Here is a 21554-nt window from a genome sequence, read left to right as displayed (position 1 = left end):
TTTTAATTAAAGTTAATTTAATCTCAAGCTGGATTTATTGCTGAAAAACTAATTCCTTAACACTGGCTGGAGACCTTGCCATTAAAAAAAATGAACTATACTGCCTTCATGCATTCCAGAACTCGTGCCCAGTGTTTTGGAAGGCATGATGCCAAAAACTCACGGAGTTTTTTTTTAGCTTTTCATGGAGGAACCCCAGCTGTGTCTTCTCAAGGGTGATGGTTGCCGAGGTTTTTTTTCAGGCTCTGACCATAAATGGAGACATAAATATACTCTGAGCAGGCTAACTGGAGCTAATAATTTTATTAAGGGGTAGATCTGTCTTGTAAATATACATCTGGCATACAAATAGCATGTGTAGATGAAATTGAATAAGCACATTTGGAAACAAAACCAAAAAAATCTCCTAGAGAATGCATTGGAGAATCCGTGTAGTTCATAAATGATTTGTGGAAGAGTGTCCAGCTGAACTCTGTTATAGTTCTCCCATACAAAGAATAATGATGTAAGCTAATCGTGAAATGTAACATGTTAGTAAGTAAATGTAAGGCAATGTTTCATATTTATACAACTTTCCAGCAGAGGAGAAAGGCACTGATGCTGCTGTGCATGCATTATTTCATTTTTAATGTCTATTACAATTCTTCCAAGTTATACATGTGCTAATACCTGTCTGACAGACTACTAGAAATGTGAATTTAACTTCTGAATGACCTCTGAATCCTTTGGAGCCTAATGTGCAGGTACACTTGTCTTAGTATGATCCGATGAGCTGCACAGATGCGCGATCCCTGCGCCTGAGGGTGCCTGAGCACCATGGACAGAGACTGCCAAACCCAGGACATGTTCATTCCCGGAAGGAAGGAATGGGTTCACCTTTGATCTTCTAGGTCAGAGAGATCAGGGAAACTCTTTAGTGCTGAGATTCTTGCCTGCCTATTTGTCAAAATGGATGCCCTTTTCATGGATTTCAAAAAGTGCAGTTCATCTTGATAAAGGCCTGTCATCAGTCATGATTGGTCTTTATTTCTCCACAGCATTGATGCTTCTCAAAAGACTGGCTCATAGTTACCTGCTCGCCAGAAATTTCTTATGGGTTTCATTCTCTGTTTATTCTTGGTGAGATGCAGAGGAATTTCCCTATAATCCACTTTCAAAATGCCTCTCTAATTTTATTTTGGAGATGGCCAGATTCTTCAGGTATTATGGCTGACCAATGTATAATAGTTCATAGACTTCTCTGCGTAATAGTTTATCAAATCTCTGTGGTGTTCAGGTATTGTGTCAAATTCATCCTAAAGAGGTCTAAACATTTCATCTCTGATTGTCTGTCAAGAGTCATAGCATTTTCCAGGAGCTCCATTAAAAAAAAAGAAAATACTATTTTTTTTTCTGACTATTTTTGGGTATATCCAAGCTTTTTTTAATGTACAGAAGAGTCAAGCTATCTTCAATAGAGAATTCATAAATGGGTCATGCAGTCCACTTATTTCTTCCACCATAATAATTGCATATCCTTTCTTTTAAACATGAAGATACAAGTGTCAATATCTGGAGATCTGCAAAGAGTCAGAATAGAACAGCAGTGCTTTCTCAAAAATACCTTTGATGTAGTTGTCAGATGGTACACTGGAAGAGCTGCGTTTCAGATACTGTGAAATACTGTGAATTCAGGTACTATGACTAATACAGCTGAGATGCTTAATTCTCACCAGACTGAAGGAGACGCATGAGAAGGAACTGCACTGAAGCATCCTTCAAAAAAGAGAGAGTGGTTGCCAACTCAACATTGTGGGGACTGTGAAAGATTTATGGTACATTTCTCAGAATCTGTCCTCCCATCTTGCTTTTACATTTTTCATTCTTCTTGTGGTCTGACCATCTTAATATAATCAAATTAGAACAAAAGGTTACAATAACAAAATTTATTTGAATATATACACTACCAGAAAAACTTTTAAATTTATAGCTTTTCACAGTAAATAAAAATAGTAAATGATACAAATGTTGAAACTCCTCAGATTAATTATAGACTTACTACTTTTCCTGCTTCTTCATTTAAATTTCTGGTTTGCATATCATATTTCCAAAAGACATGGTGCAGCTTTCCTCAGAACATATGTCTGTATCATGAGCGTATTTCCAGATGGAGAAAATTGTTAACTAGTTGACCGTACTCTGAGATTTGCAGCTCTTTCTATGGAAAATATTTTTTTATTGCTGTAGTTTTGGCACTAGCCTAATTAGCAGAAACTATCAACTTAAACCGAGACCTTTCTCTTGTGGTAGGACCTGGCCTTGTTCCTATTTCTATCAAGCTTGTCATTTTGTAATAATCTGCCTTTGACATTTACCAACAGTGGTGCAACATCTCTTGCTTTTCAGTGCGGCATGCCAGAGGACTGTTAAGCATCTGGTGCTAGTCAGAGAGCACGGCTTTCAATGAGGCTTTGTCGCACAATGTTATCTTATGATAAGGAGGTAAAAGAAAGAACCACAATATTAATGTACTGTATCTGAACTTACTATGCATTTTTTGTTTGCATTTCTTTCCATGGAATTTATATTCTTATTTGAAAACCTTAATGTCACTGCAATGGAGGCTTCTCCATATTACCAGTGAAGATTATGTGGGATCGTTATTTTTTGATCTACTTCTTTTGAGTATTATTACTGTTTGGAATGAAAAAAATAAAATAATGTTTCCTGTCTTTTGACTAGTTCTTGAGCATATGGAATGCATTGTAGCAAAGTTTAATATGAAAATTAATGAAGTGAGCTGAAATATACTACTGATCATATCTTTAAAAGTATTCGAACCTTTGAACATTATACGCCTAATCAGAAAGCCTGAAGTCTTTACTAATTCTGTTTTATAACGCCCCTCTGCTCTTGCACACGATTGACATTCTTCAGTCATGGGAACAAAAAGCTAACAAGCAGAGCCAGGACTAGAGTCAAAGGCTGGTAATTTTAGCTCTGTCCTGACTGCCGTGACCTCACCGTGAAAAGAATGAGACACTGCTTCTGGAAACTTAATACAAAAAGACCGTGAAAGGGCAAAAACAAGGGTCGGATTTATGTTTAGATTATCTGCCTGTAAACAAGAGAGATTTCTCATCGGAAAGTCTGTGAGTAAAGCAAAATTCCTGTTGGATGCTGGATGTTTGCTGGGTAGGGTAACACCTTTTCCATAGTTTTACAGGACTCATGCCAGATTTCTGTCAGCCAGTTCTTCTGCCCGTAAGGGTTCATTCAGGTTGCGCCTCTCTGTTCCCCTCAGCTCTGTTCAGAGAGCTGAATTGAGATGTTGACACAGTTTCTGTGTGCGTGATCTAGGGCTGGGTTGAGCTTCTTGTGCTCTACCCACAACATGTACAGTTTATGCTGGATCAAACACAGTCTGGCCATAATTGTCAAATGTTTCAGATTCAGAAGGTCTTAGGAAACATAAAACCAAAGTAAACACATGTAGAGAAGTGAGAACGGGTTTTTACAGCCAGATGGTGACAGAATATTTTGCGGTAGCTGAACCCTTGTTTTCCTTGTAAATGTTGAGAGGAAAGAACAATATATACTGTTCTTAACCCTGGATTAATTGGAAATACTGAATAGTAAAAGAGCTAGTAGTCCCTCTTCTGGAAATATTTTAGCTTAGCCTGCGGTGTATTACTGTACCCTTCAGTTTTGTTTTGTACAACTTCTAAGCCGACCTCCTCTTGAACTGAGTGATAAAGTTACTTAGGGTGAAAACCTATTAAAAGTGAACCGTGTAGATTTTATAAGGAAAACTTCAAGTCCAAAATTAACACAACCGAAGCACAAACTTAAAAATTATGTTAACATAATCTGTTTTCTGCAAAATGAACTTGATGTTTCAAAACAAATCTTTCAAAATTGTTAACCTTACCTAGCGAAGAGGGAGTTTTTGTGCTTCCCTTGCAATAACTGATGGAGTCCAAGTATTTGAAAAAAAATGCAAGGAGGAGAGCATGCAAAGGAACTCACCAAGGTGAGTTGTCTATGCACTGTGTAGCTGTTCTGCGGTGTGTGAATAGGAATTTTTGGAAATAGGAATGTTTTCAGATGAAAATGTTCTATATTTGTAATTCTGTGGTTTAGTGTTAGAGAATTTCTTTCATTTAATGAGTATTTTAAACATAAAGAATTTTGCAGATCATCTTAACCGGGATTTATAGACCTCTTCCCAATAGTGCTTGTAAAGTACATACCTGTCTCAGCAATCAGTACTGAATCTTGTGTATTTCCCTTCTGCTTGTCCACACCGAGAGGTCGCTTCATTTCAGTTACGCTGTTATAATTAAAGTGTGACTGAAGTTGTACAGATTTTGCTGGTCCCTTTACTTTTTGGGGAGTAAAATAAATTAGCCTTGCATAATGCTTTTTTGCAAGACTGGAATATCTCACTGGTATTCTACTAACAAATGGTTATAATAGAAGAGCTTTTCAGTGTTGAACAAGACTTTAAAATCGCTGTCTCCTTTTCTCCATTTTTTCCCCACTGCTCACTTTTATCTGGATAGGGTCATGCAGTTCTCTCCTGTGCTGTTTTTATTCTCCTCAAACACATCTTTCTGTGTTGCTCTTGGGTCAGAATCTTCTTTTGCATATAGTGATCATGTGAACATGGATGTAGAGCTATAATTTCAAAGATCTTTCTGGTTCATAATAATGGTGTGCTAAGAGAAAAAAACAGAAGTGATGATCAGTAGATATGGTAATTAAAAGGCAAAAGAGCAATGAAGTCCATTTCTGTTTGAAAGAAGGCATCAAAGAAGTTTTAAAACAGATGTTTTCAAATATCTCTTCTCCTCTCCAAGTTGCAACTGATAGTGCTACTTTGCTAAGCAAAGTGTGGATGCAGATGATCCTGTAAGATCCATCTCAGCAGAACCTTCACCGTGATTTTTTTCTAAAAACAGGTGAACTGCTAGTCCTTGTCTGCTTCACAGGGAACTTGACATTTCTGGCCTTTTGGCATTTTATTGCCTCCCTCCACTATGTGCTCTTTGTTACAGACTCAAATCCAAATCCAAGAAGAGAGCTCTTGAATCAAAATGTTCAGAATTGCCACTGAAAGCCTATAAGCAAAGATAACTCTTTGGCACTCTCCATATTTTTAAAACCCCATACACCAATGTTTTAGGTAAAAAATGTTTTCTGGAGCAGTCAGGAAAGTTTGGTGAGAGCAATTAATCCTGCACATTTAATTTTCTTTGGAGATTCAAATGTAGACAGAAGGCAGCTCCGTTTCATAGATCTGAATCACCTCTGTCCCAGACCATGCATGGTCATTCTCCCAATACACGCACATATACACTTGCTTAGGCTGGTCCCTCATGTTGAAGGTGGACTTCAGAAAGGCACCTTTTGTGTTACACAAACCAATCCTGTCGTCCCTAGTGCATGACAAGGTATTCACCAAGATTTGTGGAGCAAGGCTGCCAGGCAATTCCTCCTACTCTTAGTTTCTAGGAGAAAAAACGGTGAAATGACAGTAGAGGCTGCTGGTCTGAAGCACAGTCTGACTTAGGTATCTAAGGCTGAACAGCAACCAAAGCTCTGCTTTGCAGGAATGTCTCTGTTGACAGATGATTTCTTGGCATATTCTGAGGCTTTCTAAGAAAAAGATGGATACTGTCCTCTATAGCTAAACAATGAAGATAACTAATAAGTCTGTAAAGTTACATCCTAACCAATTCAGTTCAGTCTCCATCTCAACATGAAAGTCAACTACTTTCTGTTTCTGGACTGACAGCTTTACATAACAAACAAACAAGTTAATATCTAAAGGATTAAACCCCCCAGGCACCTAAAGACAATGGACTCTGCAATATTTTTTTGTTTAATAAATTAGAAGAAATGAGACTGAAGGGGCTCCATCCAAACCAAAATTATAGGTTTTGAACTGTTTGGAAGAAATAACCATCTGATCCTCTGGAGCCCTGGCAGTTTGAAACCTGTGTTTCTGAGGATGGGGGTGAAATGGTGCTGCCTCCTCCTGTGAGGACTGTCTATTAAAAAAATATTTGGAACCACTGATGGAGACAACCTGGAAACATGGTAGCTGGTGCCATAGATTGTAACTGTGACCCATTTGTTTCTGCTGGTGACAAAGACTCAAGAAAGCGTGAGGATTTTGATGGCAGATAATAGACGAAAAACCTTCCACAGTTCTTCCTGATCTTCATTGTACAGTAGTTGGTTTATGCTCTAGGTTTTTGTAAATGAAGATGGTTTTTTCCCTGCTCTTAATAAAATTGTATTTCCTCATTAAAAAAAAATTAATGCAGAACAGTTTTATCTTCATATAGTGAAGTAATTCCATTTAACTTTCCATAGGGCTGGCCTTTGCGGTTCTGTCTTCAGTCCATCCGGTTTTTGGTTTATATGGCTCTTTCTTCCCTGTCATTATTTATGCCATATTTGGAATGGGACGTCATGTTGTGACAGGTAAGTGACTATTTGCTAAAAAAATTTTCAGAAATAAGGAATTGGAAACTGATTTTTTTTTTTTTTTTGTTATAAGATCAATGGAAGGAAAATTATCTAAAACTAAACAGAAGTAAGATGGTTTTGTGCTTCTTTTTACAACTTTTTTTTTGCCAGTTATAGTACTTTAAAGAGCCTCATTAAGAATATATTGGAGTTAATACTGCCATTATAATTTAATATTGCATTGACGCTTCCTTTATAAATGTAGTTTACTAAGGGCTTTTGTATTTTAACTCTACTTTAGAAATCTGCTTCAGGCTAAGATTTTAACAAAGGGCTCAGCCAACAAGTTCTGTGCAAACAGGAATGAAAAAGGCTCGATTGCTTCTTAAACCATAGAAAACACACATTACTTCTCACCTGTCTAAAACATAAATCCTGCATTTCTTACAAAAAAAGCTTTCTGTGCCTATTACCTGCTATTGTATCAGAATCATAGAATGGTTTGGGTTGGAAGGGACCTCAAAGACCATCTAGTTCCAGCCCCCCTGCCATGGGCAGGAACACCCTCCACTCGACCAGGTTGCCCAAAGCCCCATCCAACCTGGCCTTAAACACTTCCAGGGATGGGGCATCCATAGCTTCTCTGGGCAACCTGTGCCAGTGCCTCAACACCCTCATAGTAAAGAATTTCTTCCTAGTATCTAATCTAAATCTACCCTCTTTTAGTTTAAAGCCATTCCCCCCTTGTCCTATCACTCCATGCCCTTGCAAACAGTCCCTCACCATCTTTCCTGTAGGCCCCTTCAGGTACCGGTAAGCCGCAATTAGATCTCCCCGGAGCTGCCTTTTCTCCAGGCTGAACAAGCCCAAGTCTCTCAGCCTGTCCTCATAGGAGAGGTGCTCCAGCCCTCTGATCACCTTCGTGGCCCTCCTCTGGACTCTCTCCAACAGCTCCATGTCTCTCCTGTACTGGAGCCCCCACAGCTGGATGCAGTACTCCAGGTGGGGTCTCACAAGAGGGGAGTAGAGGGGCAGGATCACCTCCCTCGACCTGCTGGTCACACCTCTTTTGATGCAGCCCAGGACACAGTTGGCTTTCTGGGCTGCAAGCGCACACTGCCAGCTCATCTTGAGCTTAAAGCTAGAGATTCTCCTGATGACTTCAGTACAACTGCTGTCCACTTGCAGAGTCAGGTAAGTAGCAAAAGGTGCTCCCTGACTGCTATGCTAGTAGTTATGAGTTACTTGTTTACCCTTAGCAGAGTGAACAGCAGCTGCAAGAGTTGGATGACTTTGATCTCCTAATAGGTTGGTGAATGCTCTGTTTCTGACTCCAAAGAAACCAAATTATGGATGGAAATTGGAAATAATACTCATGAAATTGAACCACAAATTCTTTGGTGTGCAGTAGTGGGCACTGGGTCGTCTCTGAAGTTTGCAGGAGGGATGAGACAGGCCCAATAGTAAAGAATGGTAGGACTGGGTAAAGGGAAGTGACCTCTGTGGTTGTCAGGAGATTTGAACAGGTAGGAGGCGTGTTTTCCTTGTGGAGGAGAAAAACTCCTGAAAGGAGGAGAGATGGTTCTGGGCAATCACACACAAAATGAATTCTGCAGAATCTGATTGCTTATGTGTATACCGAGTGTATGCAATGTTTCAGTAAGAAGTTAGACACATATTTTAAGCACCTTTTTTTGTTCAAAAATATTCAGTTAAATTATTAAAAATTGCTCAACATCTATAAAGTGTCTGAGAGCAAAAGGCAAGCTGAAAGTTTGTTTTCCCTTGAGGCACAGAAAGTATTTGAGCCTTTTGATGTCCAGGAAGGGTCTGTGGATGCTGTTATGAGTGATGGAATGTATTCAGTTTGTGTAAAAAAGAGAAGCATTTGAAAAAAGGGAAAATTTAGAATTTGGCAAATAATTTTGATTCTTGAGTAAAGATAGATTAGTATACTTATTAAAACATGTAGCTATATTAAAAAGCTGTTTCAAAACTGAATTATTTAGTGTATTGTCAGCAGTTTGTTGGTGTAAGATTATTAGGAAGACAAGAATCCATCATATTATCATATGTAGGAAAGTAGACAAATAAGTATCTGGCTGACATAAATTCTAGTAATGAAAACAGATGATAAAATGGGTAAGTACAGGCTGTTAAGTTTGATGTTTTATCCTTGCAAGGGAATACCATACAGAGAATGATTTGCCGAGTCCCACAGTTCCGTGGCTGCGGATTCCTGCACAGTCCTTGGTGTGGAAACCTGTTCCTTTCACAGGTTTCTGTTCTAGAATTTAATCTTAAGAAAAAAAAGGCAACAAAACAGTTCTCTTGCAGTCATGAACAATTTTTTAAATAAATGTGTGTGACATATACCGTTGATCCTTTCAGTAGAAATCTCATGCACACGTCCCACCAGCCTCGGTTATGGCGTTACGGGTGCAGGCTGAACTGGAGCTATACTGCCTGCCTCAGATCCCCAACTGCACCGTAATTCCTCATGTACATTGGTGACAACCTCTTCACCTACCAGCATTTTCTGTAAGATCAGCGGGGCTCTCCATATGTATACAGGCTATAAAAGTGCCTTTTGTTAGTGAAGTCAGTTATGTTAATATGAAATGGAAAATTCATCAATGGCCCAGTTCTGTCAACTTTTACTCACTTGAAATGTCTCTTCTGTGAGATAGCTGATCTACTTTAAAAGATTACTCACCTGAGCAACTAACCTCTACACCTTTTTCTTGACTGTTTTTGGCATATAATTGATCTTGGATCATCCTCTGAGACAGCTTCATCTGTCATAATACCACATATAGATCTTTGATTTTAGATATAATTTTATGTAAACTGTTTTCAAATCTATTTTTATGTAAACTTTTATTTTTTAAGTAAAATAAGAGAACAGGTTTAAAAGAAAAAAGAGCAATCTGAAAAGCAAAATACCTACAATTATCCTCAGTGTTGCTTGAAAAAAATGTATTATAGGCCCAGGTAAAATGTGTATCATGATTCAAAAAAGGAAATGTGATCAAAAAAACCTCCTTCATGGCTCAATGAGAAAATTAAGGGGACTGTCATAGGGAAGAGTTTGGTGCATGTAAAATAGAAAGCTTGGCCAAATGAGGTAAGCAGGAAAGCCATGAAATGTGGCAGGTCAGAAGCATACAGGAAGTTTAGAAGGCTAAAAGAAGGAATTTGAAGAATGCCATGGAGAGGATGATCAACCTGGTAGTTAGAAGTTCTTTAAATACATCAAAATTGCGACACCGGGAAGGAGACTGCTGGGACACTTTTCTGTCTAAGGTCTAACAGGGACATTCTGTGACAAGGCCACAGGATTGTCAAGTTACCAGTGTAATTTCACTGTCAGAAGGGCTCTGGAGGGAATCCTGGGAACTGCAGACCTCTCTATAATAAAAATAAGATAATATGAAAGATATATATAATCAGAATCTATTGGAGAGGACTTAATATGACTCCTGTAAATGAAAATCCTACCTCAATAACCTCCTCGAGTACTGTATGAGTGTCAGTAGGCACATGGAAAAAGGAAATACTTTTGAGTATAAGATATCAGAACAGTCAAACAGCTACTGATAAGGTTCCACACCAAAGGTTACTAAAGAAATTAAGTTGCCCTTGTGATAGAAGAAACGTCCTTTTATTAATTATTAGCAGGTTAAAGAATAAGAAGCAAAAGGTAGGACGTAGTGGTCATTTTTCAGGGTGGAGGTGTCCCTGGCGGGTTCCCAAGGAATTCATGCTGGGAGGTTTACTCTATGAAGGCCAAGGTGACGGTAGAACTGCACTCACGAAGTCCTGCAACAGCAGAAATAAGAAGACCTCAATGAAACTGGTGAGAGATCACTTTAAAAGACTTTTAACATATAGATTAAAGAAAATACTACCGTAGATGGCGAACTTCTGGAACCTGCTCCCAGAGGGCATTGTGGAGGCATAAAATACAAGCAGGTTCAAACAAAGCTTTGACAAATTCATGAGTGCTAGTCCATAAACAAAATGTAAAAGGGCCAGATAAGGATGTACTTCCCTAACACAACAGCTATGAATGCTGAGGGGATTATGAAAGCAATGGCCTGCAGAAAACTACCAGGGATGTGTGCTTTCCCTGGGTAACACCTCCAATTGCCACAGCTGGAGGCAGAGTACTGTGCAAGATGGACCATTGGTCTGACATAGTAGGGCATTTCTTATGCTCTTAGAGCTCTGCATGAATGTGTTTGTGCTTTTTAATACTGAATTATCATCCTTATTTATCTGTGTGTCATTAAACTTGCTTTACCTCTGTCAGCAAATAAATGTTTCTCTCATAATCTGCCTCCATTTATTAGAGTGCAGCCTGTTGAGTTTTTGGACTTACACATCTGCTAACTATAATGGGCTAGGAACTATATATATAGCGTGAATTAATTGCCATAGTAATTGGGATGGTGAACATTTGGGATTCTCAGACAAAGAGCTGTTTCATCATATCCAGGATGAGTTAAAAGCATTTCTGAAAACTTGAAAACATTGTGAATTGTTGTGTTTGAACCTCTTTTGTTAACATGTTTTTGTTAACATACTTTTGCCAAGAAAGTTGGACCAGATAATCCTTGAGGTCCCTTCCAACCTGGTATTCTGTGATTCCATGAACATGTCTAAATGAATGTGGTCATAAAAAAAAATAAATTACATTTAATTCTCCTGTACAAATGGTATTTTAAATGAAGAAATGTGTGTTACATAGAAAGATTACCTTAGAAATTGTTCCTATCAGGACAGAAATGCACAAAATGGAGTGATGAGTACATACAGATATAGAACTGTTGGTGACTAATGTGTGGCTTTTTTTATAGGAACTTTTGCTTTGACTTCCTTAATATCTGCCAACGCAGTTGAGCGTCTTGTTCCTTCAGTCAGCACTAATTTCACTACAAACAATAATTCAGGAGTTTTGGGCCTATCGGAGTTTGAAATGCAGAGGATTGGAGTTGCAGCAGCAGTTTCATTTCTAGGAGGAATCATTCAGGTCGGTGGCAAACACATATTCTGTGTGCTACTAATGCATTGCATTTGTGACAGCTATGACTTTTGTAATACTTTTTTTTTTTTTTTTTTTTAAATTCTCTGAGAAAAACTGACCATGGGTCTGGTCGGATGTTTATGAATGATGAGATTAATGTGTTTTAAGAATTTGCTGCTCCTTTGTTGAGATGTAGTAATTGTCTGTATACATGCTCCTAGGGTGTTGCAATATGAAGTAAAACCACATTCAGTCAGCTCTAATACAATATTCAGTTGCTGTTGGTGCTCCCTTTCTTTCTCCTTTAGAAACAAAACATGAATTAGCTCCTGGTAAGCACTGACATATTCCTGAGGTTTTCTATTGCTCTTGGCTTGAAGAGAAATACTATACAATATTCAATAATTAAAAACAGTAGGGAAAACATCTTTAAATTCTCTTTATAGTTCACACACCCATCATTAAATCGAAATAAATTAGTAAACCAGATGTCTTCAAAATATTCTCCAAAGCTTATTCAAATGATCTGAGGTCTTTTAAATTTCTTCTCTTTTCCTATTCTGACCACAAGCACTGAGTTCCTTTTATCCATTGCCAGTTGCTTAGGTCTTCAAAGAAGGCTTCCCTCTTTCCTTGTAAATATTAAAATGGAAGAAATGTTCCAGCACTCGACATTGCAACACCTCCTGGGTACCTGGCCTCTTGAAAGAAACCCAGATCCCTGCAATTGGTGCTTTGGATCCCTCTACTGTGCAGAGGATGAGTGAAGGAGCCCAGGATGGGATCTCCAGTGACGCGCACACTTGGCGGCACACGTGCTTATGTTAGTCAGTAGGAAATATCAAGAAACATGGTCATTTCTGTTGCATTTTCTTCATTCTTTTATTGGTTACGGAATTATGACTAGTGGCAGCAGCATGCGGGAAACCGTACGGACAATACACGGAGTAGAGCTGATGCTGATTGTGCCTGGCTGCTGCATGTGCTCTCCCATTGCACCAGTGTGCACAACACAACACTGCATGGTGTGCAGGGTGCTTGTAACAGCAGAGTCCTCTGAGCACGCACAGAGCTCTTCCTTTGGGAGTGCTGTGCTTACAGCCCGACAACCTCTTACGTCATTCCCAGAGAGGCTTGAGTGTTAAAGGCCAAAATGCCTCAAGTGGGAAGCTGGTGCCTGCATTTGATCTCACTTCAAAATCCGATGCAGAAATTTCTTACTTAGCTGCTGCAGAATCCCATTAGGTGTGTAAATCCTCTGGACCATTTACACTTTAATTCTGAAAAGTTCTGCTTTTTCATATACCTTCAGCTGCACCAGCTGACTTATCTCAGCCTGTGTCCTGTCTAAGCCTGACTGGAATGAGAAGAACTAGAAAATCCTCTGCCTGCATCTTCAAAGCAGGTCTGATAGGGAACTGTGCCACATGCATGGGCTCCTCTTCCAGGTCAGTAATGTCACTTGCATTAGAGTCATACTAATACAGCTGGGGCTTGTAGTGCTGCCACTAGTCCTTTATGTGAGTTTAAGGGGTAGAGACCGGATTAAAACACTTATTTCCTAGAGGAGCGCCTTGAAGCTACTGATATGCGATATGCAAGTGAAAGTCTGAATCAAGGCTGCGATTAAACTTTGCCATCATCCCAAGTGCTGTTAAGTGTGGGAATCCATGTTACTCATCACAATTCCATTCTCTTGGCTAACTGTTTCTGCAATTCCCAGATAAGCTGACAGGCCATATCTTGCTGGTAATGGAGAGCTAAGTCAGTGACCTGCTTCTACTTATCAGATTAAATTAGAAATTAATGAGTAGCCTGGAGTAGATGTGGTATTCTGGGACAAGAAGAATAATGTGATGCATTTTGAGGCAACAGTTTTCCATTGAAGACATCCTGAAATACAAAAAGAAGTGGAAATGTCAGTGTAGTTGGTAGTTGGGATGGTACTTCTCTGGGAAGGGAGCAGACCTGGCTTCTAGTGTCTACTATAAGACTTCTTCTTTATACTGAAAAAAGTCAAAATGAAGTGCTCTAACCAGCCACTAATAACACAAAAATGACTGATGCTATGACTGTTCCATACCTTGGGCAGCTGCCACACAAAGGATGAAACATCCCTCTCCAAAACAGCTGGTTCCTTCTTAGAAAGAGTAGGTAAAGACCTGAACCTCCTTGGCCAGAACAGCAATTTGATACTATTTTTCCAGTATCCTGGCTAAGTACACTAATCAGCAAATAATCTTAAAGAAAGAAAAGGAAAAAACATACAAAATAGTGAGTCACAGAAGGAAGGCAAAGGGAAGAGGTGTGGTTTTTAGATGAACTGCTGTTGGCTGCTTTGTATTTTGCCAAGACCTTAAGTGTGCATTTGTGTGTGAGGCAAGCTCTGAGCAGGCTTTGTGAATCTCAGTGCCATCTAGACATGAAATAAATCAGAACTGGTTTCTTATCATCAGACAAGAATAGGTAGAGTTTATAAGATTTGAAATTTGAGATTTAGCTGCCTAACTTTTCTTTCCTAAGTAATTAATTTCAGATTCCTAAACTGCTTTTTAAATCTAATGTTTGAGCAAGTGTTCATAAAAGAGGGAAGATATTTAGTTATCTTAAGAGGCATTCTAATGAAGATAACATAGTATTAAAATAGAAAATAAGTAAACATAAAATAAAAACTGTAATTACCAAAAACATTTAATATAATGCATTCACAGAGACAATTTCATTTTTAAAAGCACAATGGAAGGTATAATGCAATTTTTTTTATGTTTGTGTAACTGCTACTCTATAAACAGGGGATGGAAAACTAATCAGGTTAATGAAGTTATTCCCTGATATTAAATACCTCAGAGGTATTGATGGGGAGAGTAGATGGCAGAACATAACAAATGCCTAAGTAAGAATTTTGTAATTAGAATTGGATGATGCCTTTATAGCATCAAAAAACCCTCAGAAAAAGCTTTTGGGTAAGATTTCATTTTTTCCTATTAGTACATTATATGTACAAGAATACTTGCATAAAAATATGTGTCTATAAAAAAACCTCAACATACTAAACTGAAATTCAACATTAAATTTGCTGAATAGATAGAGGAAAGCTGCTTGCAGTTCAAAGTGAGAAAAAAAGTAATTTTTATCCTAGAAAAAAAGTTTTGTTCTCTTGAGGACTGCAGTGCTACAGATTTCAGTTCTGCTACTCTTCTGTAAATGAGAAATAGCTGGTTATTACATTCCAACCTTCTACATTTTTACTGGTAAGTTCTTCAGCTACTGTATATTAAAAACTTACATATAATTAGTTGCTGATGTACAGTGTTGGAAATAAAAAATGTTTCTGGTTATCAGGAGTACAAATTTATATGGTCTATTATCAGTTTGCTTAATAATGAAGGAGCACATTTGAATATGAAGTGTGTTTTTGTAAGGCTAATATTCAAAGCTTTGTTTCCCTGTGGGGAAAATTATGCTGCACTATTCTATGTTATACGTAGTTTTTCATGAGGTACAAACACAAGTCTTTATTATACAGTGATAATCAGGAAGACTTTATTCTTCTTTCACAGTGGAAATAACTTCTTGCAGGCACATAGTCTGTATCTTGAAAAGGACAACTAGGCTGGATGGGAGTCCTGGTTCCCACAATTATGGTACAGCATGCTATGTGCTAGTCCAGAAAGACCACGGAAAGAAGTCGTCTGCAGGTCATGGAGTGAGGAAAGCTCACTCCACGCACCATCAGAAGCTACCAACCACTTTCAAGCCACCCACAATGAACTTAAGAGCTGTAATTCAAAGCTCCCAATTATATTGTCTATTGAAACAGGCCAAAAAGAGTTTTAAGTTGGTGACTCAGACAAGCTGAACTGTCCATGTCTGACTACAGTCTCCACACGTTCCATAGATGTCTTCACGTTTGCAACCTCTGCTTTTGAGATAACCAATACAACATACTAAATGAGACGTTCACAGTCTGTGCTGTTTCCTTCCAAGAGATATTCCCTGTGGCTGACCTGATCTTCTTAGCCCATACAGAAAGAGTACCACCACTTTTTGTTCAGTTTAACGCTGAAAAAAAACCCTCACCTTCCAGAATGTGGAGTTTTGAGAGGTTTAAAATTCATTCTCCAAAACTGCATTCATGCAGCAGGTAACATGATACCAGCCTTTCAATTACTGTGGACAGAAAGTTTGAGATGAGTGGTTTCCAAAGTGCCCGCTTTGTGACAAAAATTTTTACTGGCCATAAAGTTAGATTGACTACACAGTGAGAGTGGAATTTAAACAATAATAACCTGAGCACGTTGTCATGGCAGGATAGTATTGAACAATTGAAAGTGGACAAGAACCAAAAGGGCTTGCATTAACAAACATGAGGGCCTTTTGCTTTTACTCATTTCTCTTCTCCTGGCTAAATCCTCATTCTCTTCTACTTGTCAGGGTAAAATTATGGAGCAGTAAATACAGCTGCAAGTAAAGTTCCCTTTGCATTATCTTTCTTCCATTCTCAACTTTACTGTTTTTTTCTGTAATTTTTTTTAGAAATCCCACCTTCCACCACTTATGTCTAATCACTTGGTTTTATAATTTGTTTCCATGATGTTTTCTCCTTTGCTGTGCATTAACTCAAGACTGCTTTCCCTCACTTTCTCCTTTGTTGTTTTTTTTTCCTTTCTATGACAGCTCCTGATTTCATTCACGTGAATTTAATCAAGGCCGTATACCTGGTGAAAGCAAAATTAATCTCAAGAAAGTTACTTCTTAACGAGCCTTTTAACATAGTGTGAAGTACTGAAAAAGCTGCACAAAGAAACTGTAGCCATGCACCTTTCAAACCATTTTTGTTCCTGTGGTTGTTCTCTCTCTGAAATATTCCTTCAACCCCTAGGAACTAAATTTTGAAAAATGAAAATTTATGGAGGCAATCCTAAAATATATGAAAATTTTGTTCCTTTTACAATTTAAGAAAAGCCCAATGTTAGTACAAATAATGAAAAGAGAAAGCTAGTTGCCTTTGGTATTTTTTTTTTAATTTTATGTTTTTGCTGTTCTGACACTTCACTGTCAGTTTTCCCTGTAGTTTTTCTGCATCAAGAAGGAAGAAAAATCATACAATATATCAGAAAATAAGATGGGAAACCTGCATCGTGACCACAGCAAGGATAAAGTAGATTATTAGAAATTTGTTTAAGAATATTGAACCTTCTACATTTTGGTTATTGCTTAGTGGGTGAAAGATTTTATGACATAACACAACATGATGCAATCGTGAGCTGTCAGCTCAGCTTAGTTTCAAATGGTGTTTATGCAAAAAGCAGTGGCAGCCGAGCTGTGAGCTGTATGTCTGTTCCTGACCATGGCGGGTTAACTGAAGACTTGATCTGGGCCTGTATAAATGCTAAAAATATTAAGTATATCTGTCAAGAAAACTCACATGCAACTAGATTAGGGAGGCTTGTTTCAAAGCAACTTTTTGTCTCCTCTTCATCTAAGAAGTTTCTGTACATTACTCATGTTGCAAGGACAGCAGGAATTTCCCGTACCAGCTTATGCTGAAAATTATGCCTGCCTGCCCAGGTGTTTTTCTGTTTTCTTTTCTGGTTGTTTCATTGTTCACTGTGGAAGATAGATGGTTGCATGTTATATTTATTTATCTATATTGTCAATAAAGAGTAGGATGTACATGCTGATGAAGCATTGCCATTGTTTCTGGAAGACCTGAGCTTCCTTCTGCAGTAAGAGATGGGGGACCAGTGTAGGCTGCTGCTTGTTTAACTGAGTGACTATAGAAATTGTCTACCTGAAACCATATTCATGGGTTGGATGTATTTTACATAACCCATGGTTATAAACAAACAATTAAAAGTCTATTTATTTGAAATGTGACCTTCTAGTTACTACCTGTGAAGCAGGGTTGCATCCCCCTGAAATGCTGAAGATTTAAAGGAAAAAAGATTAAAGTTAAAAAAAAAAAAAAGTTAATATAAGAGTGATGCTGGAGTTGCTAAGTTCTGCAATCATGGCACCATTTCCCTGTAATTGACTGTAATAACTTTCTCTGAAATGATAATATTAACTAATATTTCTCTGTGATACTGTGTACTTCAGAATTGTCTCCATGGTTTTGAACCCAGAGCTAAATAAACATCCATCTCATTCTCTGGAAACTCATCTATTACACAGTTAGAAATTTCACATCCATACAATACAAACTGATCTTAGAAAACAAACAAAAATTCACTATGGAAGGGACAATTTGTTTCTTATTGAACCTTGCTGCTGTGAACATTGTTTTAGATGTATGAATAGGCACAGTGTTAGAACAAACAGCTAAACAAAATATCTGAAGTTAGTAATTACTGGTTTTTGGCCTGACTAACTAAATTACTACTCACTGAGGGTCTAACAGTAATTATCATTATTAGGGTCCAATCTGGAATGGCAATCAATATTCTGATTGTTCATAGTACAGAGCCATTCACATGCTATTAGTGGGAAATATAAAAAAAATCTCAGATTTAATTTCTCAGAAGGAAGAGGAAATTGCTCACTAGAGGTTTTTGTGGTAAATTAAAAGCCACTCACTTTGGTATTTTTGTTTCTTTTGTGCTATTATACTTGTAGCTCACTGCACACAGGTGAGATTTATGGTGAAAAAATAAATGGTGTTCAGGCATAAAGAATGATAACATTTGGAAATGAAGCTTTTAGCTTCTGAACAAAACAAAATAAAGCAAAATAAAGAAGACTGGTGTATTCCAAAAGGATGATATTTAGTATGGTAAACACAAAATAATCCTCTTGGAAAGTATTGTAACAAACAACTCTGTGCCAAGAGCATGTAACTTTTCAGGCAGAAGGATAGCAAATGCAAAAGATTATAGAAGTAAGAAACTGCTTTTTTATCTAATGAATCTGCAGAACTCATTGTAAGGGGAGTTAATTTAAATGTAACTTAATATCTTAATATGGATCAGAATAGGATTAAGTGTTATGCTAACCACAGTAGTATCTATAGGTATGTAACAACCTTGTTCAAAGAATTAAGAGCTCCCAAATCTCATTCTTCAGAGGGAAAGAGTGATAGCAGACTGGGATAAGGGGAGAAAACATGGTAGTACACAACAATACTTTGAGTATTTATCTTACATTCCTATGAAGTATCTACAATAGCTGTAGATTCAGATGTAGCCCAGATTCCTGGATTAGAATTCATTATATGCCTGTACTCTGAAATAACTTCTGTAAAACCTGCAACAAAGCTGAAATAATCTTCAAGGTCAAATATAACTGAGCCAAAGTTTACTCTTTTTTCTGGCAGAGAAATCCGGTTTGTATATGAGATTGTGTTTATGAAATTGGATGTTGAATTTTTCTTACTGTTTCAAATTTTCTGATTGTATAACTTTAAGTTAGTTCAAGTATTTCTCAAATGCACAGGGAGTAGTTTTTAAAAGTCTTTAAAATAGTTTACTTTTACTATAAGTTTATAAAGTTTGTTCATACAGGGCATGTAACTACATAAACGTCCCTGTTTCTCTGTAAAGAAGATAAATATTTTTATATCCTTCAACATCTAAGCAACTTCTCTTGCTCCCTTACCTGAATACCTGCAAAAACAGAAATCTCAGTGTATGAAGCTGATGTAACCAGAGGTAGTGGACTGGCGGTACTTGACATATTTAATATTATGATATCGTAGCATGAGAGCATCAAGTATCATGGTATATTGAACAGTATGCGCAAGGTCAGTGGGATATCAGGAGGCTAAGGGTCCACTGGAGGAGCAAAGCAGTTGTGTGACTGCATGGGAAGGGAAAACTCATGGCGCAGCAGCCTGGGGAAGGGCAGGGCTCTGCAGGATGACGGGGTTTTCACCGTGAGACTCTTATCTCCGTAGTTTTAGCACCTAATAAATTGGGTAGCTGTTGAAATTACTAACGTTGGGAATACCGATATTGTCAAGTTGGCAATCGGTAAGCTGGACCATGATACGGCCCTTTGCCTACTCAGGCTGAGTATTGGAGCAGGAATGAGTCTTAGCACCACCGTCACCTTTTGAGTTGCTTTACTTCATGTTGCTGTGTTGAGTTGATGTTTTTATAGTGTTTATCATGCTCACATATTTAAGCAGGACAGAATAATAAGCCTTGCATGAAGTCAGTTTCTCTGAGCCTGCTTTTGTTACTAAACTAATGTTAGAGTCTGGTAAACTAGTGATGTGAATAAGAATGCAGGTAAACCCACAGAGCTTCAATGGGTTCCATTTTCAGTCCTTCAAAGGACTTCTGCCTTTTTAGCTTGATCTCATTTATCTTACAGTTTATTGAAAGGTCCTATCACCAGGAAGCTGCATTTTATTATAATTGCTGATATGCATACCTTTGCCTTTTAGGTAGCGATGTTTATGCTGCAATTGGGCAGTGCCACTTTCTTGCTAACAGAACCAGTGATAAGTGCGATGACAACAGGAGCAGCTACACACGTTGTGACTTCACAAGTGAAGTATCTGCTGGGAATGAAAATGCCGTATATATCAGGACCACTGGGATTTTTTCATGTGAGTTCAGCAAAAGAGATGGTTTATTCCATTAGCTAACATTTTCTTAAATAACTACACTATTTGGCTATATATAAGTGTAAGAAATTGTTTGCATGTGTGTGAATGAATGTAAGATGCAATACCAAAACCTTCATCTTGCTAGATCTCTTTGTAAGAGCAGGTTAGGAAAACCTGATGAAGAATTAGCAGGAATGGGTCTTATTTTGAAAGGATACAGTAATCAATTTAAAATGTGTATTGCACCATCAGCAATTTAATTCATTAGCCTGAGAAATTACATACCTCTACAGGAAAGGTTCAGTCTTTCTGGATCAGTATGTGGGAAGGTTATATGGTGATATATTCCAAATGTCATTCTAAACATATTTTCCTCATATTTTGCTGAATGTAACCTGACCATCATTGTAGTAAAAGGAACATGACCCATGATTTGTGGATCTCCTATGCAAAAATTACCCTAGATCTGTTACTGCTTTATGACATGATATTGCTTTGCCATAAGCACAGCAAGTCTACAGCTTTAGATAGTTTTTATAAAATGCATACAGCTTTTCAAACAGTCTCATGGTTACTCCCTTTGGAAAGTAGATACTGTTGGCTAAAACCTTAAAGGGCAAAGTTGTATAATCTTATTGCATAAAAGATATGGGAACATATTCTTTAAGGTAACTTATTCCAGCAAACCCTGAGTTTAGGGGTTGTGAGAATAATCTCTTATCAGAAGCATTAATAGTATTACAATAGTATCTGTCAAAATGATATTTTGCTCCTAATAAAACTTTTTTTTTACTTGCTGAGGTGATATTTACATTGCACTGATAGCAATTAATGAATCGATTACCAGATGAAGTGAGGCTTCATCTAGCAACTAAATAAGGACACCTTATTTAAAAGCACTGACTATATTTTCTTGCACTTCTCTGCTCTTTATTTTTTCATATTATTTTGGGAAATTTGTTAATGTGAACTTTGTGATAAGATGATGTTGCTTTTTAGAATCTTATTTCATAGTATTTTATTAATTTGATAACATTTTGTATGGATTGGTAAGTTTTTTACAGGACCAATTTATTAATGAGAATTAGGGTCATGTAATAAACACAAGTAATTTATCTTGTAAGCACAGAACTAAAAAAGTGTCATAGCTATTTTTATGAGTAGTCAGTTGGCCTGTGAGACTGTTACAAATGATTCATCATATATTAAAATATTTTTTAATTCTTTAAAAACCTTTTCATAAATACTACTTAATATAAACTGTGGCTAGCTTCTTACTCATGGTGTTTCCATGGAGACTATACTTACATATAGGAATATTGTCATCTTGTAGAGATGACTGGTATTAAGTACCACAGCCAAGACATAATCAAAACATATATTATGAGCAATAATAAAGAACAGCAGTGATACGAGGAAATATTTCCACGTTGGTGTGCTGATGATATCATAAATGAGGTCATTCAAATGCTTTGAAAGAAATCTATTCCCTTATCCCTTGTATTTTTTAAT

At 37.5% G+C, this 21554-nt stretch overlaps 1 protein-coding gene across 1 annotated transcript in view; it reads left to right on the top strand.

Annotated features, from left to right (window-relative positions):
• Positions 1–21554, top strand: part of SLC26A7 (solute carrier family 26 member 7) — a 70725-nt gene that overhangs the window by 9911 nt on the left and 39260 nt on the right. The window contains exons 2-4 of the mRNA XM_010312461.2: positions 6364–6474; positions 11322–11494; positions 19878–20042. Coding sequence (XP_010310763.1) covers positions 6364–6474; positions 11322–11494; positions 19878–20042 — 449 coding nt within the window. The remainder of the gene's footprint in view (positions 1–6363; positions 6475–11321; positions 11495–19877; positions 20043–21554) is intronic.

This window comes from Balearica regulorum, chromosome 2 (assembly GCF_011004875.1).
Source record: "Balearica regulorum gibbericeps isolate bBalReg1 chromosome 2, bBalReg1.pri, whole genome shotgun sequence".
Lineage (NCBI taxonomy): Eukaryota > Metazoa > Chordata > Aves > Gruiformes > Gruidae > Balearica > Balearica regulorum.
Note: the sequence above shows the minus strand (reverse complement) of the source record. Positions and strands in the feature narration are given on the sequence as shown.